At 43.1% G+C, this 24,806-nt stretch overlaps 1 protein-coding gene across 4 annotated transcripts in view; it reads right to left on the bottom strand.

The window, feature by feature from the left end:
• Nucleotides 1–11,953: 11,953 nt before the first annotated feature.
• The window catches only part of LOC134353855 (brain-specific angiogenesis inhibitor 1-associated protein 2-like protein 2), a 187,872-nt gene continuing 175,019 nt past the window's right edge, over nt 11,954–24,806 (bottom strand). Inside the window, exons 13-14 of one of the 4 annotated variants that reach the window (XM_063062329.1) lie at nt 23,633–23,673; nt 11,954–15,070 (exon numbers count right to left, since the gene is read on the bottom strand). In XM_063062329.1, the coding sequence (XP_062918399.1) occupies nt 15,067–15,070; nt 23,633–23,673 (45 nt within the window). In that variant the 3' untranslated portion in view covers nt 11,954–15,066. Of the gene's footprint in view, nt 20,392–23,632; nt 23,674–24,806 lie in introns of all 4 variants that reach the window. The other 3 variants (XM_063062330.1, XM_063062328.1, XM_063062327.1) reach the window with 3 other exon arrangements.

Here is a 24,806-nt window from a genome sequence, read left to right as displayed (position 1 = left end):
ACCCCTAATTCTTAAACTGTGGCCTCTGGTTCTGGACTCACCCATCAGCGGGAACATGCTTCCTGCCTGCAGCGTGTCCAATCTCTTAGTAATCCTATATGTTTCAATAAGATCCCCTCTCAGCCTTCTAAATTCCAGAGTATACAAGCCCAGTTGCTCCAATCCTTCGACATATGACAGACCCGCCATCCCGGGAATTAACCTTGTGAACCTACGCTGCACTCCCTCAATAGCAAGAATGTCCTTCCTCAAATTTGGAGACCAAAACTGCACACAGTACTCCAGGTGTGGTCTCACCAGGGCCCTGTACAGCTGCAGAAGGACCTCTTTGCTCTTATACTCAATTCCCCTTGTTATGAAGGCCAGCATGCCATTAGCTTTCTTCACTGCCTGCTGTACTTGCATGCTTGCTTTCAGTGACTGATGTACAAGAACACCTAGATCTCGTTGTGCTTCCCCTTTTCCTAACTTGACTCCATTTAGATCATAATCTGCCTTCCCGTTCTTACCACCAAAGTGGATAACCTCACGTTTATCCACATTAAACTGCATCTGCCATGCATCTGCCCACTCACCCAGCCTGTCCAAGTCACCCTGCATTCTCACAACATTCCTCCTCACATTTCACACTGCCTCCCAGCTTTGTGTCATCGGCAAATTTGCTAATGTTACTTTTAATTCCCTCATCTAAATCATTAATATATATTGTAAACAGCTGCGGTCCCAGCACTGAACCCTGCGGTACCCCACTGGTCACCGCCTGCCATTCCGAAAGGGACCCGTTAATTGCTACTCTTTGTTTTCTGTCAGCCAGCCAATTTTCAATCCATGTCAGACTCTGCCCCCAATACCGTGTGCCCTAATTTTGCCCACTAATCTCCTATGTGGGACTTTATCAAAGGCTTTCTGAAAGTCCAGGTACACTACATCCACTGGCTCGCCCTTGTCTATTTTCATAGTTACATCCTCAAAAAATTCCAGAAGATTAGTCAAGCACGATTTCCCCTTCGTAAATCCATGCTGACTCGGACCAATCTTGTTACTACTATCCAGATGTGTCGTAATTTAGAACATAGAACATAGAACATAGAATAGTACAGCACAGTACAGGCCCTTCGGCCCACAATGTTGTGCCGACCCTCAAACCCCGCCTCCCATATAAGCCCCACCTTAGATTCCTCCATATACCTGTCTAGTAGTCTCTTAAACTTCACTAGTGTATCTGCCTCCACCACTGACTCAGGCAGTGCATTCCACGCACCAACCACTCTCTGAGTAAAAAACCTTCCTCTAATATCCCCCTTGAACTTCCCACCCCTGTCCTCTTGTATTGAGCAGTGGTGCCCTGGGGAAGAGGTGCTGGCTGTCCACTCTATCTACTCCTCTTATTATCTTGTACACCTCTATCATGTCTCCTCTCATCCTCCTCTCCAAAGAGTAAAGCCCTAGCTCCCTTAATCTCTGATCATAATCCATACTTTCTAAACCAGGCAGCAACCTGGTAAATCTCCTCTGTACCCTTTCCAATGCTTCCACATCCTTCCTATAGCGAGGTGACCAGAACTGGACACAATACTCTAAGTGTGGCCTAACCAGAGTTTTATAGAGCTGCATCATTACATCGCGACTCTTAAACTCTATCCCTCGACTTATGAAAGCTAACACCCCATAAGCTTTCTTAACTACCCTATCCACCTGTGAGGCAACTTTCAGGGATCTGTGGACATGTACCCCAAGATCCCTCTGCTCCTCCACACTACCAAGTATCCTGCCATTTACTTTGTACTCTGCCTTGGAGTTTGTCCTCCCAAAGTGTACCACCTCACACTTCTCCGGGCTGAACTCCATCTGCCACTTCTCAGCCCACTTCTGCATCCTATCAATGTCTCTCTGCAATCTTTGACAATCCTCTACACTATCTACAACACTACCAACCTTTGTGTCGTCTAAAAACTTACCAACCCACCCTTCTACCCCCACATCCAGGTCGTTAATAAAAATCACGAAAAGTAGAGGTCCCAGAACAGATCCTTGTGGGACACCATTAGTCACAATCCTCCAATCTGAATGTACTCCCTCCACCAATACCCTCTGCCTTCTGCAGACAAGCCAATTCTGAATCCACCTGGCCAAACTTCCCTGGATCCCATGCCTTCTAACTTTCTGAATAAGCCTACTGTGTGGAACCGTGTCAAATGCCTTACTAAAATCCATATAGATCACATCCACTGCACTACCCTCATCTGTATGCCTGGTCACCTCCTCAAAGAACTCTATCAGGCTTGTTAGACACGATCTGTCCTTCACAAAGCCATGCTGACTGTCCCTGATCAGACCATGATTCTCTAAATGCCTATAGATCCTATCTCTAAGACTCTGTTCCAACAGTTTTCCCACCACAGGCGTAAGGCTCACTGGTCTATAATTACCCGGACTATCCCTAGTACCTTTTTTGAACAAGGGAACAACATTCGCCTCCCTCCAATCCTCTGGTACCATTCCCGTGGACAACGAGGACATAAAGATCCTAGCCCAAGGCTCAGCAATCTCTTCTCTCGCCTCGTGGAGCAGCCTGGGGAATATTCCGTCAGGCCCAAGGGACTTCTCTGTCCCAATGTATTTTAACAACTCCAACACCTCCTCTCCCTTAATATCAGCATGCTCCAGAACATCAACCTCACTCATATTGTCCTCACCATCATCAAGTTCCCTCTCATTGGTGAATACCGAAGAGAAGTATTTATTGAGGACCTCGCTCACTTCCACAGCCTCCAGGCACATCTTCCCACCTATATCTCTAATCGGTCCTACCTTCACTCCTGTCATCCTTTTTTTCTTCACATATTTGAATAATGCCTTGGGGTTTTCCTTTACCCTACTCGCCAAGGCCTTCTCATGCCCCCTTCTTGCTCTTCTCAGCCCCTTCTTAAGCTCCTTTCTTGCTTCCCTATATTCCTCAATAAACCCATCTGATCCCTGCTTCCTAAACCTCATGTATGCTGCCTTCTTCCTCCTGACTAGATTTTGCACCTCACTTGTCACCCATGGTTCCTTCATCCTACCATTCTTTATCTTCCTCACCGGGACAAATTTATTCCTAACATCCTGCAAGAGATCTCTAAACATCAACCACATGTCCATAGTACATTTCCCTGCAAAAACATCATCCCAATTCACATCCGCAAGTTCTAGCCTTATAGCCTCATAATTTGCCTTTCCCCAATTAAAAATTTTCCTGTCCTCTTTGATTCTATCCTTTTCCATGATAATTATAAAGGCCAGGGAGCGGTGGTCACTGTCCTCCAGATGCTCACCCACTGAGAGATCTGTCACCTGACCCAGTTCAATACCTAGTACTAGATCTAGTATGGCATTCCCCCTGGTCGGCCTGTCCACATACTGTGACAGGAATCCATCCTGGACACACTTAACAAATTCTGCCCCATCTAAACCCTTGGAACTAATCAGGTGCCAATCAATATTAGGGAAGTTAAAGTCACCCATGATAACAACCCTGTTATTTTTGCACCTTTCCAAAATCTGCCTCCCAATCTGCTCCTCTGTATCTCTGCTGCTACCAGGGGGCCTATAGAATATCCCGAATAGAGTAACTGCTCCCTTCCTGTTCCTGACTTCCACCCATATTGACTCAAAAGAGGATCCTGCTACATTACCCACCCTTTCTGTAGCTGTAATAGTATCCCTGACCAGTAATGCCACCCCTCCTCCCCTTTTTCTGCCCTCTCTATCCCTTTTAAAGCACTGAAATCCAGGAATATTGAGAATCCATTCCTGCCCTGGTGCCAGCCAAGTCTCTGTAATGTAATTTCATCTTTTATAATTGACTTCAGCATCTTTCCCACCACCAACGTCAGGCTAACTGGTCTATAATTCCCTGTTTTCTCTCTTCCTCGCTTCTTGAAGAGAGGGACAACATTAGCCACCCTCCAATCCACAGGAACTGATCCTGAATCTATAGAACATTGGAAAATGATTACCAATGCGTCCATGATTTCTAAAGCCACCTCCTTAAGCACCCTAGGATGCAGACCATCAGGTCCTGGGGACTTATCAGCGTTCAGACCCAACAGCCTATCCAACACCATTTCCTGCCTAATATAAATTTCCTTCAATTCATCCATTACCCTAGGTCTTTTGGCCACTATTACATCTGGGAGATTGTTTGTGTCTTCCCTAGTGAAGACAGATCCAAAGTACCCGTTCAACTCGTCTGCCATTTCCTTGTTCCCCATAATAACTGCACCCGCTTCTGTCTACAAGGGCCCAATTTTGGTCTTAACTATTTTTTTCCTTTTCACATACCTAAAGAAGCTTTACTATCTTCCTTTATATTCTTGGCTAGTTTACCTTCGTACCTCATTTTTTTCTCCGCGTATTGCCTTTTTAGTTACCTTCTGTTGCTCTTTAAAAGTTTCCCAATCCTCCGGCTTCCCACTCATCTTTGCTATGTTATACTTCTTCTCTTTTATTTTTATGCTGTCCATTACTTCCCTTGTCAGCCACGGCCTCCCCTTACTCCCCTTGAGATCTTTCCTCCTCTTTGGAACAAACTGATCCTGCACCTTCCGCATTATTCCCAGAAACACTTGACTGGGGCAGAAGCAAGAAAAAGATGACTCATCAACTTGTACTCCTTCTCCTCGCCCAGCTTCTTATTCTGGCTTCAGCCCCCTTGCCTTGCACTCCTGGTGAAGAGTCTTGGCCTGAAATGGCTATTCCCCTTCATAGATGCTGCCTGACTTGCTGAGTTCCTCGAGTATTTAGAAAAAGTAGCTCTGAAATCTCACCATCTCAGTATTGGGGACAGAATTGGTTCTGTTTCCCACATCTTTAAGCAAAGCTCTGAAGTCATTCACTTAGCTGCCCATTAACTTATAGCTAGCAGGAAAGGAAATGGAATCTGATTTAAGACCCTGGCTAACTTTTTTTATGTCAGAAGGTCAGTTTTATTTCATTCTTGCATCTGAGTGAAAGGTTGGTGACTTCAATCACTTGACTTAAGCACAGGATCTTAGTCTGACTCCTACCTGGATGAGAATCATCAACAGTGATCACATTGTACCAGTAACATGGAAACTATCCAAGATGCTGGAGGGAGATGGCACAGTGTTCACATCGGCTCTATTGTCTTTTAAATAGCTGCACCATTCATAATTCAACCAAAACAGAATCCCACATACGACAATTAATTTTTTTTTGATTTATGCATTAATGGGATGTGCCAAGGAGTAGCAGAAGAATTTTGTTCAATATCCATTATCACAAACCCCCCAACACTGAAACCACTTTCATTGCTGCCATCAGCCTAAAAGTTACAGAAACTTCAAGTCCCACACCACCAGGTCCAGGAAGAGTTCTTACCTCTCAACCATCAGGCTGCTAAACCAAGGGGGATAACTTCACTCGCCCCAACACTGAACTAATTCCACAACCTATGGACTCTCTTTTAAGGACTCTACAACTAGCGATCTTGAGATTTATTGCTTATATTTTTCTTTTCTTTTTGTATTTGAACAATTTGTTGTCTTTTGCATATTGGTTGTCCATCTCAGTTGTGTGCAGTTATTCATAGATGCCATTGTGCTTCTTTCTGTTTACTGTGAATGCCCACAGGAAAATGAAATCATGGTAGTATATGGTGATATACAGAATATGTAATTTGACAATAAATTTACTTTGAACATTTGAACTTTTTTTTATACAATCAAAGGTTATGGATGTTGCCAGCATTTCTTGTCCATCCCGAAGTGCCCCTGAACTGTAGGGGAAATGGAGAGTCAACTTTCTTGTTGGCCTGGAGTCACACAGAGGCTGTCAGGGTAAGAATAGTGGATTTATTTCCCTTAATGACATTAATATACCACTGTATTCCAGCAGTTAGCATGACGCTATTACAGTTCAGGGCATCAGAGTTCAGAGTTCAAGTTTGTACGTTCTCTGTGAAAAAGCATGGGTTTCTTCCAGGTGCTCTGGTTTCCTCCCACATTCCAAAGATGTACTGGATAGTAGGTTAATTCGTCATTGTAAATTGTCCTATGATTAGGCTGGGGTTATCTCACTGAGTTGCAGAGTGGCATGGTTTGTTGGGCCAGAAAAACCTGTTCTGGTCGGTATGTTTAAATAAATAAATAAATAAATAAATAGAAATGCATCAGGTGGGTCCTTACAACAACAGGGCATCATTACTGAGCCATTAGTTTTAACTTTCTGGATTGATCCTACTACTGGGAGATTAGGTACAGCCTTCCCTGACAGTGGAGTCACAGATGGACTGGGTGGTGAAGAGATCCTGAGAGAGGGTGAGAAGTGAAAGGGACACATACATACATTCATATGCACACATCCCTCTCTCTCTCACACACACACACACAAACACACTCTCTTTCTCTCACACACACAGACTGCATTAATACAACATCTCTGTGACTGAAGAGTTGCATTTTCCTTCCAAGTGTGGCATGGATATATAAAGTGTGGAGAGAAAAGGTTCAGTGAACCAATGTCATCAGCACTGCAGGGTAAGCAGAAGTTGGTAGATTGCCTATTGGAGCTCCAGGAGTCATTGTGGTTGGGTAGAAATCTAGTAGTTGCTCTAGTTATTCATTAGCATGTACAAGTGTTTTTTTTTGTGTACAACAAGGTAACTGTAAAAGTAAAAGGTGGATAACGTAATAGGAAAAGGCAGGCGAATAAAACATTCTCACCATTCAAAGGCACTATATAACAATGTGATACATCTAGTCGTCTTCTCCTTCAGTGACTGAAGAACAAGTGAACAGGGATTAGAGCCATACCTTCAGTTCTTCTTCTTCTTTGAGTTTTTACGGCAGTTGGCATCCACATTGTTACATTACTGCCATCTTCAGGATTTATTGTCCTTCATTGTCCATTCACTTTAAAGCCATCTTTCCAGTCCTGTCGCCCTTAAATAACTAAACAACCATTATCCCTTGATCACTCTCCCCGCATTCCAATAAACCTTTAACACTGTTCTCTACCAGTCCTATTTTGCGTAATTGTTGTAACACTTGTTGCCTTTCCTGTGCAAATTTCCAGCATGAAATAAGGATATGCTCTACTGTTTCAGATTCCTGACATAGATCGCAGAAACCTGTTGGATGCTTATTTATGATGGCCAGAGTGCCATTAAGATTGCTGTGCCCAGTCCTCAGTCTACTTATAATTACTTGCTTTTTCCGCTTTACTCCCCTACTTCTTTCCTTATCTACTCTGTTCTGAATTGAATGTAAATGTCTTCCTTTTATTGCTCTATCCCAATGTTGCTGCCACTGTTGATCTATCCTTCTCCACACTATGCTTTTCCCCTCTGATTCTGATTATTGATCCTTTTTCAGTTGTTGCTTTTGCCAGCTTATATGCGGTCTCATTTCCCATAATACCTGAATGTGCTGGAACCCACATGAATGCGATATTTTTGTCTTGTCCAGCCAGTCTTGAATTTGCAAACAGGATTTCATAAAGCAGATCCTGGTGACCTCTAGCTGTACCCGCCTTAATGCTTGCAAGGGCCGATACAGAATCGCTACATATCACAAAATTATTACAAACAACCTGCTCACTCCATTCTAGTGCTAACAATATGGCAAACATTTCAACTGCATATACACTCAAGCAATCAGGTGCTCTCTTGCTAATTTCCACTTGATAACTTGGTACAACAATTGCAGACCCTGTTGCACCTGTTTCTGGATCCTTTGATCCATCAGTAAAAATCTGTATGCCTTTATATTTACATTCCCTGTAACTATGATATTCACTGAATATATCAGCCGTCTTATTATTGTGCTTAATCTTAAGCAATTCCAAATCTACAGAGGGATTTTCTAACACCCAGAAAGGTCTGACAGGCCACACCACACTTGGACAAAACTCTTTATCGTATACACCCATATCTTTTGCTGTTTGCTCTCCTGTCCATCCAAAACTTTCTTTTTGTGACCTCTCCTTCTCCCAGTATGTCTGCAACACCCTTTTTGTAGGATGGCAATCACCATGCCCCCTTAAATTAATCCAGTAATTGGCCTCCAGCTGTTTAAGCCGCAGCCCCAATGGCATTTCATTTGCCTCAACTTGGAGAGCACACACTGGGGAAGTTCTAACCGCTCCCAAGCACACCCCTAGAGCCCGAGCTTGCACGATATCTAGTTCTGCTAACACAGATTTTGCTGCTGATCCGTATACAATACTTCCATTGTCTAATCTTGATCTTATTAATGCTACATAAATATACTTCAGTGATGCAAAATCAGCACCCCATTCCAATCCAGCAAGACACCTCATGACATTTACCACATTTTTACATTTACTAACTACATATCTAACATGTTCTCTCCATGTTAATCTCAAGTCAAAGTGCGCTTCCAAAAACCGAAAACTTTCAACTCTCTCCAGGTTACTTCCATACAGATTCAAATTAAGTCCCCTGAACTTTTTCCTTGTAAAGGACATGGCTTTTGTCTTCTCCACTGAAAATTTAACACCCCACTTTGTCCGCCACTCTTCAACTTGATTAATTCCATCTTGCATTTTCGTAACTATATGTTCAATATTTCTCCCTCTTTTCCACAAAGCCCCGTCATCTGCAAACAATGATTTCCCTATTTCCATTGGAATATTTATGAATATATCATTTATCAAAATGGAGAATAAAGTTGGACTCACTACACTCCCCTGAGGCATCCCGTTTTCTACAACGTCCTGGCTTGATAGCTCTGATCCTATCTTCACCTGAATAGTTCTCCCGTTTAGAAAGTCCTTAACCCAATTGAACATTGCCCCCCCAATTCCCATTAAATGTAGCTTGATTAGGAGCCTCTTTCCATAACATATCGTAAGCTTTCTCAACATCAAAAAAAACTGCAACCACTGTCTCCTTATTTACTTGAGCTTTTCTTATTTCATCCTCTAGACACAACACTGGATCCATGGTATTCCTTCCTTTCCTGAACCCGCTTCGATACACAGCCACCATACCTCGACTTTCCAAGAAGTACACTAACCTCTCATTTATCATACCTTCCATAAATTTACATACATGTGACATTAAGGCAATTGGCCTGTAGTTTTCTGGCCTGCTGGCATCTTTCCCAGGTTTCCGTATTGGAATAATTATTGCCTCTTTCCAGCTCCCTGGTATTCTCCCTTCATCCCAGACTTTGTTATACAGAAGCAGTAGTTTCTCCAGACTTCCTTCACTCAAGTGTTTTATCATACTATAACATATTTCAACTTTACCTGGCGCAGTCTTTCCTGTTTTATCTAGTGCCGTTGCAAACCGCCTGTGAATTTAAACCACTTTCCCCATTCCAAGCACACTGTGAGGTCATCAGGGGTCCCCATTATCCATCATTGTGACATCATACCTAAAATCTGACCCTGGTCAACTTGGTCAGCTTCTCAACTCTGAATTAGATGGAGGGTTTAACCCCCACATTAACACATAATATACTGGAATTTAGGAAGATGAGGGGGTATCTTATTCAAATGGTAAAAGGCCCAGACAGAGTAGATGTGGAAAGAATATTTCCCATGGTGGGGGAGTCTACGACAAGAGGACACAGCCTCAGGATAGAGGGACGTCCAATAAAAACAGATGCAGAGAACTTTCTTTAGCCAGAGTGTGCTAAATTTCTGGAATTTTTTACCACAGGCAGCTGTGGAGGCCAGGCCATTAGGTGTGTTTAAGGCAGAGATTGATATGTTCTTGATTGGACATGGCATCAAAGGTTACTGGGAGAAGGCTGGGGAATGGGGTTGAGGATGGGAAAAAGGATCAGCCATGATTGAATGGTGGAGCAGACTTAATGGGTCAAATGACCTAATTCTGCACCTATGTCTAATGGTGTTATAATCTTGGTTGCGTTTCATTGTTTCACTGTGAAAACTCCCCGAATGATTTGTCTGTTGTACAGATTCATACTCTAGTGTATGACACCAAACTTAAAAGAGATATCATTTACTAAAACTTTACAAAAGAGATATAATTTACAAAAATGTAAAATGTCCTCTCCAATCTAAATGTACCCACATACGCTCTCTCTCACTCTCTCTCACACACACAAGCACTCGTTCACATACACACTAACACACACACACACACACACACTACAGCCACTGCGATTGGATTACAGAGTGCTCTAGGCATCCGTTAGTCTCGTGAGACCATGGATTTGCGCCTTGGAAGGTTTTCAGGGGGCAGGCCTGGGCAAAGTTGTATGGAAGACCAGCAGTTGCCCATGCTGCAAGTCTCCCCTCTCCACGCCACCAGTGTTGTCCAAGGGAAGGGCATTAGGACCCATACAGCTTGGCACTGGTGTTGTCGCAGAGCAATGTGCGTTTAAGTGCCTTGCTCGAGGACACGCACGCTGCCTCAGCCAAGGCTCGAACTAGTGACCTTCAGATCACTAGACGAATGCGTTAACCATTTGGCCTCTATCTAACTGTACATTAATACAACCTCTACATAATTAAATAGTCAGACCTTTATTCTATGTGTTAGATATGTAAATTATAGCTAAGTAGGAATGATATGAGATCTCCTTTGTGTTATTGTATTTTCTGAATTGCATGCAGTCACTTACATCAATTGCTAGTCTGGATTGTCAAATTCTAATGTGGTTCAGTTTGTAGAGCTACTATCTCACAGCACCAGAGACCCAGCTTCAATCCTACACTCTGTGTGAGTTTCCTCCAGGTGCTCTGGTTTCCACCCACATCGCAAAGAAGCGTGGGTCAGTAACTGATCACTGTAAGTTGCTCTGAAAGTGTTAAAGGAGTTCTAGATTCTGGGGAGAGTCGATGGAAGTGTGGAGAGAATAAAATGGGATAAGCGTGACATTAATATAAACTGGTAGTTGATGGCCAGTAAAGACTCTATTGGCTGAATGGCCTGCTTCTGTGCTGTTACAGGTACCATGTACAAAAGCTGTTTGAAGCACACGTGTTCATTTCTATACACTGTAGCTTTATTTCTGATTCAACGTTCAAAGAAATTCTATTGTCAAAGTATAAGATTTTACATAGTTTAGGGTGCTGATTAATAGATGACCATTAAAGTCAGTGTGAATCAAACTACCCTTTGTAGTCAACCTGAAATTTATTGTCTGTAAAAAGAGTTACTGTTGGCGATTGCAGCTATTCCAATATAGTTGATTTAATTAGGCTAATGATTCAGGGCAAACTGATCTCTAATCTGTAACAAAAGCAGGAAATGGTGGAACTGCTCAGTAAACCAGTTTGGAAGTCTGAGAGCAGTGAGTCTGGTCATCCAGGCTTTGAAGCTCCTGTATCTTCTCCCAGAAAAGAGAATGGCCAGGGTGGCAGGCGTCCTTAATGATAAAATCAGCCTTCCTGAAGGTGGACTGGATGAAGAAAGTGACGAGCCTGTGATGGGCTGGGCAGTGTTTACCATTTACATTTTCAGGACTTGTATTTTCTATATTTCCCTTCATGAACTCAGGAACATACAGAAAGTACATCCTGAAAATGCATCTTCTGTATCAGTATACAAATACTGCCGATGAACAGAATGAAGTTCACCAAGATGTTTACAAGAATCAGGGCCCTTATGATCCACTAGAGGGGAGAGCCAATGATATGCCAGCATCCAACATTCTCAAAGTGGAGTCAAGTGAGGGTCCAAATGATGACTCTGGAGTTCCCTTCATGAACTCAGTGTCTCTTAAGCAACTCAAACCCAGTTAAGTCCCCCAGTTAATTTTCCTGATCCCCATTCTGGTTATCCTCTCACACCTTCTCTTCTCTTCAACTGCCCATCACCTCCCTCTGGTTTCCATCCTCCTCTCCTGTCCTATCAGATTCCTTCTATTTCAGTCTTCCACCTATCACCTCTCAACTCCTTACTTCACCCCTCCCCTTTCCCCACCCACCCACTGACTTTCCACTTCACCTGGTCTCACCTATCACCTGCCAGCTTGTACTCCTCCTCCCTCTACCCTCTTGTCCTGGACTCTGCTCCCTTCCTTTCCAGTCCTACTGAAGTGTCTCAGCTTGAAACATTGACAGTTTTTTCCCCTCATAGATGCTGCCCGACCCACCTAATATCCATAACCTCCTTCCTTGCCCATCACCTCCCTCTGGTACTCCCTTTCTTCCATGGCCTTCTGTCCTCTCCTATCAGATTCCCCCTTTTGCAACCCTGTATCTCTTTCACTAATCGACTTCCCAGCTCTTTACTTTGCTCCTCTCCCTCTCCTGGTTTCACCTACCACTTTGTACTTCTTCCTTCCCTACCCCCCTCCCACTTTGTTACTCTGACTTCTCTTCTATTTTTCTCCAGTCCTGATGAAGGGTCTCAGCCTGAAATATTGACTGTTTCCACAGATGCTGCCTGCCCTACTAAGTTCCTCCAGCATTTTGTGTGGGTTTTACACTGTAGTAGTTTTGCAGTTTCTGACACCAGCCAGGTTTTTGTAATTACTTAGATTTAAATTCAATCTGAGATTTGAATTTATGATCCTGAATCACTGTCCAAGTCTTTGGACACCAGTCTAATAACTTCACCACTGTGCAGAAGAAATCATTTTGGCCTCCTGGCTGTGCTCCACACAAGCCTCTTTGATGCCATCTTCATGACATCTGATTGTTTATCTGCCTTTCCCCAGATAATACTGGCTGTCTGCGCTTCTCTTATGTAGTAGGCACACTTGACAACAGGTGAACCGTACAATATTCATAACCCTAGGTAAAAACTCCAGAATGATGGAGTGGCCATTCTATTAGGAGCACTGTAACTCAAACAATCACACGTTACAACAGTGTTGTATAGAAGAGCGTCACTAAACACCCTTTTAACCATACATACGAACACAGCTACAGCAGCAGAAGACCACCAACATTCACTCAGTGGCCACTCTATTTGGTCAGGATGTACCTGATAAAATGAGGACTGAGTGTATCAGCAGGCTCAGACAAATATACACTGACTCGCAATGAGCTTCAAGCTCTTCTCATGTGATCCTCCTTTGCTTTGCTCAGCAAACTGGCCATGACATCAGTTCCTCTTTTAGTCCCTTACCTTTTGCAGTGCCTCAGGTTTGGTTCAAATCTATCTGAGATTGAGTTACAGGAGTGTCCCATTGCATCTTGGGAAGCAAGCCCCTTCTTTCATCTCTGGGGCCAGGGTTCAAAGCCAGTTCAGATTTATTAGATATAGGGTCCTGATTGAAATTAATTTGAAGGTTGTAATTCAGTTCCAGATGGGCATGCATTCAACAACATAAAAATGTCTATCACTGGCCTCATGCCAACTGGAAACAGTTGGCAAGAGATTCAGATGTTAATACCTTTTATTTCTTCACTGAACTTATAAGTTTTACTAGAATAAAGATCTTTCTCCCAATCGATGACTGCTATTACAGGATTTTCAGATTCATGTTTATTTATCACATGTGCATCGAAACATTACAGTGAAATGCATGATTTCTGTTAACAACCAATAAGCAACAGGCCAAGTGTTGCCATACATTTTGACCCAAGACATCAACAATTTCTTTCCTCCCACAGATAATGCTTGACCCACTGAACAGGCTATTTATTTATTGAGATACAGCATGGAATAAGCCCTTCTGGCCCTTTCAGCCAACAACCCTAGCCTAATGACAGGACAATTTACAATAAACAATTAAACTACCAATTGGTATGTGGGGGGAAACCCATGCAGTCATGGAGAGAATGTATAAACTCCTTACAGACAGCGGCAGGAATTGAACCCAGGTCTTTGGTACTGTAAAGTGTTGTCTGTAGTGCTTCATTCTCTTGTGGTGATACATTGAAGACATTGATAATAAGAATTCACTGCAATTTGGCAAATCCATTTTCTCACCAGGAACTTCTGCACTTTCTGGGGTTGCATCAGACTCATCCACCCTGATAATAGGTCAAGACAGATTAACACTACTTTACATGTCTTCCCTATCCTCTCTGAGCCAACCTCACCACCTCCTTTGTCATTTAGTCTCTCTTGGTCTCCACCCTTTCATGGACATTTACCTTTGTTCTCTCTAAACTCCACAACTTAAAAGCATGTTCGATTTTTTACTTTACCTACTTCTGGTGAAAGTCATCAATCTGCAGCAATAGTTCTGCCTCTGTCTATAAAGATGCTGTCTGGCCTATGGAGCATTTCCATCATCTGTTTATGAAACAAAATGCATTGGGATGAAATTGTGCTCTGTCTCAAAGAATTAAACCTATCTGCCAATCCCATTGACACAAAAGTCAAGCCTTATTTCTTTTCGGTATATTCCTCTGCTCTGCCATATCATTAATCCCCTTCCCTGCAGAGCAGGAGCTATTGTTGTTTTGTGAAAAAGCATCCTGTGAGTGATTTCAGATCTGTGAGCTTCACTTCAAAGAAATGATAGTAAATGTCCTTCAATAAAGTTTAGTGCCTGTGGAAAGAATTACCTTTATGCTATTTTCACTCAATAAACTTCACTAAAATGAGGGCGCACCTTCAGTACTGAGGGTGTCCATCATTAAACCTCTCCAAACTCAGGAACAGTTGATATCACTGAGGATACTGTCAACCAAGACTAATTTTATGGGACATTGTACATCCTTTTCCATTCCTGCCCGCAACTCAGAATCAGGTTTAAAATCGCTGGCATACGATATGAAATTTATTAACTTAGCAGCAGCAGTACTTCGCAATACATAAAAACAAAAACCGTGATTTACAGCAAGAATCTCTCTCTCTCTATATATATATATATATAAAAGTTAAATCAAATAAGTAGTGCAATAAACTAGTGACATAGTGTCCATTTAGGAATCGGGTGGCAGAGGGGAAGAAGCTGTTCCTGAATCACTCAGTGTGTGCCTTCAGGCTCCTGTACCTCCTTCCTGATGGTAGCAGTGAGAAGGGGGCATGTCCTGGTTGATGGGGGTCTTTAATGATGCATGCCACTATTTGAAGATGTTCACAATGGTGGGCATCAGGTGTTGGTCTTTTATTTTTATTCTTTTCTTTAATTGGGTTCTTTTGAATTTCTTGCATTGTGGCTACCTGTAAGCAAACAAATCTTAAGGTTGTATAATTTATACATTCCTTGATAATAAATGTACTTCGAACTTTGAAACTACCTCATGGGCAAAAATTTGAAATGAACACAGAAAATCCTGCACAAGTCAAAGTTATCTTTTCAAATTGATAACCTTTCAAATGTTAGTGTGCTAAAACGTTGTGTCTACTCCTGTCTCTGCAGATGCAGCCTGATGCTCCAGCATCACAACATCCAAAAAAGCTGCAGAGGGTTGTAAACGCAGCCAACTCCATCTTTGGCACTAGCCTCCTCACCATCGAGGACATGGTCAAAAGGTGATGCCTCAAAACAGTGGCATCCATCATGAAGGACCCTCACCATGTAGGGCTCTTCTTATTACTACCATTGGTTCATTCAACCTTTTAGGAACAGCTTCTTCCCCTCCAACATCAGATTTCTGAATGGATTTGGACCCATGAACACTACCTCACTATCTTTGCACTACTTATTTAATTTTTTATATACTGTATAGATTTTATATATAAACCATCTGTCAGTGATAATAAATGTGATTCTGAACACATACGCCTCCCTGTCTGTTTGTTCTCGATCTCTATTCCTTTTAGAGTAATAGAATCGTCGAAAATTATGGAAAAAAACAGGCCACTTGGCACATCTGGTTTGTGCCAACCCATTTAAACTGTCTATTCCCATCGACCTGCACCAGGACCATAGCCCTCCATCCATGCAACTATCCAAACTTCTTTTAAATGCACCACTTGTGCTGACAGTTCATTCCACAATCTCACAACCCTCTGATAGAATGTTTCCCCTCACGTTCCCTTAAATTTCTCACCTTTCATCCAATCTCAATTGAAAATGCCTGCTTGTATTCACCCTATCTGTACTCCTCATAATTTTGTATACCTTTCAAGCTTCTACCTTCCAAGGAAATAATTCAAATCTCCTTTCAAGCTTCTACATTCCAAGGAATAAAGTCCTAACCTATCTATCTTTCTTTATAATTCAGGTCCTCCAGACTCGGCAACATCCTTGTAAATTTTCTCTGTACTTTTTCAATGTCTTATACAACTTCAACAGAATACCCCATCTCCTGTACCCAATACTCTGGTTTATGAAGGCCAATGTACTAAAACCTTTCTTTAGAACCCTGCCTACCGGTGATGTAATTTTCAAAGAATGATGCACTTGTATTCCCAGATCCCTTTGTCCTACCACACTCCTCAGTGAGACCTATCCTGGTTGATCCTACCAAAGTGCAACACCTCGCACTTATCCACATTAAATTCCATCTGCAATTTTTCAGCCCATTTTTTCCAACTGGTCCGGATCCTGCTGCAAGCCATGAGTGTCTTCCTTGCTATCCACTGCACCCCCAATCTTGATATCATCCATGAATTTGCTGATCAAGTTAACCACATTATCATCCAGATCATTGATATAGATGACAAACTACAGGCCTCCAGTCAGAGAGGCACCACCTACTACCACCCTCTGGCTTCTCCCACAAAGCTGATGTCTAATACAATTTGCAATGTCATCTTGAATGCCAAGCGACTGAACCTTCTTGACCAACTCCCATGCGGGACCTTGTCAAATGCCTTGCATGTAGACAATATCCACTGCCTTGCTTTCATCAACTTTCCTGGTAACTTCCTCAATAAACTCTATAAGATTTGTTAGACATGACCTACCACACACGAAGCCATGCTGACTATCCTTAATCAGTCCCTGTCTATCCAAATACTTATATATCCAGTCCCTTAGCATACCTTCCAGTATCTTTCCCACCACTGATATCAGGCTCACTGGCCTATAATTTCCTAGTTCATATTTAGACCCTTTCATAAACAGCAGAACAAAATTGGCTATTCTCCAATCTTCCAGTACTAGCATTTAAATATCTCTGCTGGACCCTGGCAATTTCTGCACACCTCCCATAGGGTCTGAGCAAACATCTCGTCAGGCCCTGGAGATTTATCCACCCTAATTTGCCTCAAGATAGCAAACACCTCCTCTTTCATTTTGCCTCACTTCTATAGATTCTGTGCCTGTCTCCTAAGTAAATACAGATGCAAAAAAACCATTTAATCCCCCATCTCTTCTGGCTGCACACATGGATTACTATTCTGATCTTCCAGAGGACCAACTTGGCCCTTTGAAATCTTTTTGCACTTAAGATATCTTTAGAATCTCCTTCACCTTGTCTGCTAGGGCAAGTTCATGCCTTCTTTTAGCTTTCCTGATCGCTTGCATTTCTTAAAATCCATAAGCAACCCATTTGTTCCTACCTGCGATGCACCTCCTTTTCTTTCTTAACTAGGGCCTCAGTATCTCTGGAAAACCAAGGTTTCCTACACTACTTTTTATTCTGGCAGGCATCCTAACCCTAACCCTAATGTGAAGCTTGTACTCTCCAAATTTCACTTCAGGCCTCTCATTTGCCAAGTACCTCTTTGCCAGAAAACAGCCTGTCACAATCCACATTTGCCAGATCCTTTCTGATACCAACAAAATCGGCCTTTCACCAACTTAGAATCTTAGCCTGCAGACCACACCTATCTTTTTCCATATTTATTTTGAAAATAATGGCACTTTTCTGAAAATCAACAAAAATCTGCGGATGTTGGAAATAGATAAGAACAAAAATCATGGAAATATTCAGCAGGTCATCCCCCATCTGTGGGATGAGAAACAGAGTTAACATTTCAGGTTGAAGACTTTTGTCAGAACTCTGTACATGGCCTCTCAGAGGATCTACCCTGGGCATTCATGATAATGGCACGATAGCAGTTATACTTCATTAGGAGTCTGAAGAGATTTAATATGTCATCAAGGGCTCTTAAGAAATTTCTATAGACGTGCAGTGGAGAGCACTGACTGATTCCATCATCGCCTGGTATGGCGGCTCCAATCCACAGAATCACAAGAGGTTTCAGGGGTTTGTAGTTCAACCAGCGTCATCACAGGCACAACCCTCCTCTCCACCAAGGACATCTTCAACAATGGCACCTCGGGAAGGCAGCATCCATTGCTAAGGGTCCTTAATATCTGGGACATGCCCTCTTCTCCTTACTACTGGGGAGACATTACAGGAACCAAAAGACCAGGCACTAATCATTCAGAAACAGTGTCTTCTCCTTAATCATCATATTTCTGAATGGTCCATGAACATTACCTCATTATTCCTTTTTTGCTCTGTTTTATCTATTTTTGTAATTTATAGTAGATTTGTGCTTTTTCACACAAAACAACAAATTTCATGTTATCAAGGTGAGTGAGGATAAATACGATTCTGACAGAACTCAGTGTATTGACGCTGATTCGAGTTCCCAATACAATCCGATTCTCCTTTTACCCTTTCCCGCCAAGTCATTCACTTGTTTTGCAAATCGGCAAACACAATTAACTTAATAATGAACAAAGACCCTCCACAATACAGAAAAAATATGGTGAAATTCAGCAGGTCAGGCAGCATTTCTGGAGATAAATTTCTAGAGTCAATGGTTCCGGCCAAGATCCTTCATTAGCAATGGAAGGGAAGGAGGAAGTAGCCAGAATAAGAAGGTAGGGGAAGGGGAAAGAATACAAGTTAGAAGGAAATAGGTGAAGCCAGGTGGGTGGGGGACAGGGATGAAGAAAGATCTGGGAAATGATAGGAGGAAGTGGTAAAGGGCTGAAGAAGAAGGAATTTGACAGGAGAGGAGAGGGTACCATGGGAGAAATAGAACATGGAGGTGATAAGCAGATGAGGAGATGAGAAGAGGTAAGGGGGAGCCAGAGCTCTTATGGAAAGTATGTTCTCCCTCCCAGCAAACCAACTCATTTTGTGTGGTATCTATGAAGGGACAGAGGAGGCGGTCCTTAGAGCTGTTGAATCATTCTCCATGATCACTTCTGACTTGTGGTCCAGTTCCATCTACCCTCCAGCTCCCACCTTCCCATCAGAGCAGCATGGTAGTGTATTGGTTAGCACAATCACTTTACAGTGCCTGCTGTCAGCAGTCAAAGTTTCATACCCGCTGCTGTCTCTAAGAACTGTATGTTCTCCCTGTGAGTTTCCCAGAGGCGCTCCGTTTCCTCCCACATTCCAAAGATATACAGTCAGGCCTAGTAAGTTGTGGTCTATGTTGGGATTGGAAGCATGGCACCTCTTTCAGGCTGCCCCCGCCCCACTGTACATCTTTGATGTAAATGACACATTTCAATATACATGAAACAAATAACGATAATCTTAATCTATGCCCCTCCTGAATTTTACAGTTCTATATGATCAACCTCTCCTTAACCATTCTCCCTTGCATCAGAGCAAAATTCTTCTAAATCTCTTCAGCACTCTTTTCATCTTACTTGTGTATTTCCTATAGCAGGTTGACCAAACTGAACCCAATATTCCAAATATGGCCTCACCAATGTGCAACTGCAACATCCCAATTTCCATACGTATAGCTCTGACTGATGAAGGTCAGGGTATCAAAAGCCTTCTTCACCACATGGTCTACCTCTAACTCACTCCACTTTCAAAGATCCATGTAATTCTCCTCCTAGGTCATCTGTACTACAACTCTCCCCAGGACTCCATCATTCACTGTGAAAGTCCCACCTTGAGGAACACACAGAAAATGCTGGAGGAACTCAACAGCATCTATGGAGAGGAATAAACAGTTGATGTTTTGGGCTGAGACCCTTTGCGTTCCCAGAATATAATATCTCATACTTAACTGAACTAAACATGAAAAGTGTTGGAAATTCCTGCTTTTGGGGGGGGGGGGGGGCACATGAATTTTCTGGCAATTATAGGAATCTTTTATCCTCACACTGGGAGCAATACACCAAATCTAGCTTCTTCATAGAGACTGGATACAGCTTTGGAAGATTTTGGGATATGACTAACCCCAATGAGATGTTTTAATTCCCCGCGCAAGCTATCCTTCTTAATTTGCAAGCATTGGTTGCCAGGGTCATGGTAGTGTATTCTGTTCCCTGCTGCTCACTGATTCAAGATGTGCCCTTCATGTCAATCACATAGAATGTGTGTGAGGTGTTGCTAATGATATTCCCTGTGAGTAGAACCCTTCAAAGCCATCTTACTCAAGGGCCCTCCTATATTAATTTTTATTTTCCTTTGAGATCTAAACACTTTAGTCCCAAGAAAGTCTTGGAAAGAGACAATGGTAGTGATCGTGCTCTTGTTGTGGACGTAAAGTTCTGCTGAGTTAGTTCTTCACCATATCCACATCAGCTACTCTATCGGATGAGAGGCATCGACCGATCATTCGTGACAGTTGGCTTCAGCTTCACGGTGGCAAATGGATTGGTTCCCCTGGGACAGGAAAGAGAAAGCTGGAGAATTAACAACAGCACCTATTCTCTCCCTGTCTGTCTCAGTTTCTGTTGGGATTCACAGTACCCATCTAGAACATCAAGCTGTCATTACTGATTTGACATTACATGATGCCTGCTCCTAATTGCACCACCCACACACCTCATAACTCACTTTAAGTTCCGAAGAGTGAACATCACCAGGAGTGACACAAGGCCAAGAAAGCTCTACTTCCTCAAAAAAGTTAAAGAAATTTGGCATGACCCCTTTGACTTTATCCATTTTAATCGATGCTCCAAAAAAACCATTCCAACTGGATGCACGTCAGTGACTGCAGAAACTGCAGAGAGTTTTGGAGACAGCTGAGGATATCATGGAAGCCAGCCTCCCCTCCATGGGCTCTTCTCACTGTCCTGGCAAAGCAACCAGCATAATCAAAAATCCTACCCATTCCAACTATTCTCTCTTATCCCTCTCCCATTAGGCAGAAGATACAAAACCCCAAAAACATGTGTCACTGGGCTCAAGGACAGCTTCTACCCCACTGCGGTAGCTGTTGGATGGTTCCCTTAGATGATAGGATAGACTCTTGACCTCAAAAACTACCTCATTATGATCTTGCACCCTTTGGCAATCTGCACTGCAGTTTCTCTGTAGCTATTCTGCATATTATCTTTTATTACCTAATACACTGTGTAATACAATGGATCTATACAAACTGAAAGATTCTCACTGAATTTACTGAAATCTTACATCCATCTCACAACATGAGAGAGTAAAATCTTTGCGTTATGACTCCATCGCAATGTACAGACATGTGAATTTAAAAGTCTAATGGCTTGAAGAAAGAAGCTGTCCCGTAGTCCATTGGTCCTGGCTTCAATACTGCAGTAGCATGTTCCAGGTGGAACCAGCTGAAGCAATTTAGGGTTGGGGTGACTGGTGTCCCCGATGATCTTCCAGGCCTTCTTTCTGCACCTGCTCCTATAAATGCCCTCAATGGAGGGAAGTTCACATCCACAGATGCGCTGGGCTGTCCGACCCACTCTCTGCAGTGCCCAGCGATCAAGGTTGGTGCAGTTCCCATACCAGGTGGTGATACAGCCAGTCAGGATGCTCTCCCTGTAGAAGGTCTTGAACATTTGGGGGCCCGTGCCGAACTTCTTCAGTTGCCTGAGGTGGAAGAGACGCTGTTGTGCTTTTTTTGCCACAAAGCTGGTGTGTACAGTCCAGATAAGATCATCAGTGATATGTATACCAAGGAACTTGAAAATACTCACCCTCTCAACTGCAGTCCCATTAATGTTGATCGGGCCCAGCCTGTCTCCATTCCTCCTGTAATCCACAATCAACTCTTTTGTTTTTGGACATTGAGGGAGAGGTTGTTAACCTGGCACCACTGCGTCACGGTGTCAACCTCTCCTCTGCAGGCTGTGTCATTAGAAATAAGATAGTTTCATTATGGCCGCTTCCTGCTTCAGTTTCTGCCTGTAGTCGGGTAGGAGCAAGATGGAAGAATGGTCAGACTTTCCAAACGGAGGGCGGAGAAGTGCTTTGTAGACATTGCGGAAGGGAGATTAGCAGTGGTCAAGTATGCTTCCTCTCCATGTGCTCACCTCAATGTGTTAGCAGAACTTCGGGTAACCTCTGGTCAACGATGCTTGGTTAAAGTTGCCGGTGATGATGAAAGCAGCTGCTGGGGGTGTGGTTTCATGGATATTGATGGTTTCACAAAGTTCATTCAGAGCCAGGTTGATATCGGCCTGTGGTGGGATGTTCACGGCTGTAATAATAACAGACGCAAATTCTCTAGGCAGCCAGAAAGGTCAACATAGCAGCATAAGGTACTCCAGATCCTGGGAGCAAAAGGATTTCAGGGTGTGCGCGCTACCTGGGTCGCACCAGCATTGTTCACTATCCCAGAGAGGTCTTTAGACCTGTCCACTCAGAACACTGAGAACCCGATGTGTTCGATGGCTCGGTCTGGACTTTCCTCTGACAACCAGGTTTTGGTAAAGCATAAGATGTTACAGTGCCTTGTTTCCCGTTGGTAGGAGATTTTGGCTCTCAACTCACACAGCTTGTTTTCCAGCGACTGTACATTGGCCAGGAGTATGCTAGGGAGCGGTGGCCGATTTGCACGCCATCGTAACCTAACCAAGATGCCAGCTTTTCTTCCTCACTTCTGGCGACGTTTACCCGGTAATACCAGTGTGGTGAATGAACCTCCTGTGGTTCGCGTGAGCCAGTGGTAGAAAGGTGGCATGTTATAATTGAATGCTGTCTTCCCGATGTTCAAAAGAGTCAATCAATCATACCTGAAGTGACTTTCAGCTTCTTAGACCATAAGACATAAGACAAAGGAGCAGAAGTCGGCCATTCGGTCCATCGAGTCTGCTCCGACATTTTATCATGAGCTGATCCATTCTCCCATTTAGTCCCACTCCCCCACCTTCTCACCATAACTTTTGATGCCCTGGCTACTCAGATACCTATCGATCTCTGCCCAATGACTTGGCCTCCACTGCCGCCCGTGGCAACAAATTCCATAGATTCACCACTCTCTGGTTAAAAAAATTTCTTCTCATTTCTGTTCTGAATGGGCGCCCTTCAATCCTTAAGTCATGCCCTCTCGTACTAGACTCCCCCATCATGGCAAACAACTTTGCCACATCCACTCTGTCCATGCCTTTCAACATTCGAAATGTTTCTAAGAGGTCCCTCCTCATTCTTCTAAACTCCAAGGAATACAGTCCAAGAGCAGACAAACGTTCCTTATATGTTAACCCTCTCATTCCCAGAATCATTCTAGTGAATCTTCTCTGTACCCTCTCCAACGTCAGCACATCCTTTCTTAAATAAGGAGACCAAAACTGCCCACAATACTCCAAGTGAGGTCTCACCAGCACCTTATAGAGCCTCAACATCACATCCCTCTTGTAAGAAGTGCAGAAAGAAGTAGAGAGAGAAGCAGAAAATTACAATGCCATTTCGGAGTACACTACAGGGCTGCTGTACACGGTGCCATCTGGGGAATCTCTATCTGATTCTCAGTACATCTGACAATAATAAATCAATCCCAATTTCAGATTTCTATGCTGTGACATAACCATCCCCGTACGAATGAGAAAATGAATGAACCCTTCTTTAACCTGGGTAACATTTTGCTGCTCTTATGTCTCAACTCAACAGATTTCACCAAACATTTCTGCACATCTTCTTTGAATAAAAATAATCTTACCTTGGAAAAATCTCAGGCTGGTTATCTGGACCACCAAAGAGCTAAAAGAAACAAAGAGTAATTGAATGCAACACACATAAAATGCTGGAGGAACTCAGCATGTCAGGCAGTATTGCTGGAAAGGAATAAGGAGTAGATGTTTCAGGCTGAGATCCTTCATCAGGACTGGAAAGGAAGTGAGAAGAAACCAGAGTACAAAGGTGCGGGGAGGAGGAGGAGTATAAGTTGACAGGTCTTAGGTGAGACCAGGTGAGGGGGGAGGTAAGTGGTTAGAGGAGGAAGGATGAAGTGAGAAGCTGGGAAGTGATAGGCAGAAAAGGTATAAGGCTGATGAAGAAAGAATCTGATAGGAGAGGAGAGTGCTCCATGGGAGAAAGGAAACGAGCTGGGGCACCAGAATGAGATGATAGACTGGTGAGGAGAAGAGAAGAGGTAAGAGAGCAGCAAGAATGGGGAATGGAAAAAGAGAGAAGGAGGGGGAGAAATTACTGGAAGTTAGAGAAATCGGTGTTCATGATATCATGTTGGAAGCTTCACAGACAGAATATGAGGTGTTGCCTCTCTAGCTGAAGTGAGGTCTCAACATGGTAGTGGAGGAGACCATGAACCAACATATGAGAATGGAATCGGGATTGGAATTAACCTAGAAGGCCACTAGGAAATCCTGCTTGTTGCAGACGGAGTGAAGGAATATATCCTTTTTTCCTTGACAAATGATTTAGCACACCCCACTCAGGAATATCAGTACTCCCCATTACTGGCGCCAAACAACACCTAACCAGATATTCATTCCTCAAATTTCTATTGGAGAGCTCGACTCCAAAGATGTGATCGTCTCAGTCCAACACTGTTAGGTAGACACACAAAATTGTTCCCATTGGCCAGAAAAGTGTTGCATGCAGTCATTGCATCAAACAGAGAGACTTTGTACAATATATTCTGGCCTAAAGACTTGCAGTAAGATCTGGAATTTTAACTGTGGGCTGTCACTTTTCATAACCACCCTCCCTGGACTTGGCCTATCTCTGTACCTGTCCAAGTGCTTTTTAAGCGTTGTTATTGTACCGGCCTCTACCACTTCCTCTAGCAGCTAATCCCATCTGGGTGAAGAAGTTTCCCCTCAAGCTGCTATTCCATCTTCCCCTTTTCACCTTGAACCTATGTCCTCTAGATC

This window comes from Mobula hypostoma, chromosome 11 (assembly GCF_963921235.1).
Source record: "Mobula hypostoma chromosome 11, sMobHyp1.1, whole genome shotgun sequence".
In the NCBI taxonomy this organism is placed as follows: domain Eukaryota; kingdom Metazoa; phylum Chordata; class Chondrichthyes; order Myliobatiformes; family Myliobatidae; genus Mobula; species Mobula hypostoma.
The sequence above is the reverse complement of the archived record's forward strand: the minus strand, read 5'-3'. Positions and strand labels throughout refer to the sequence as shown.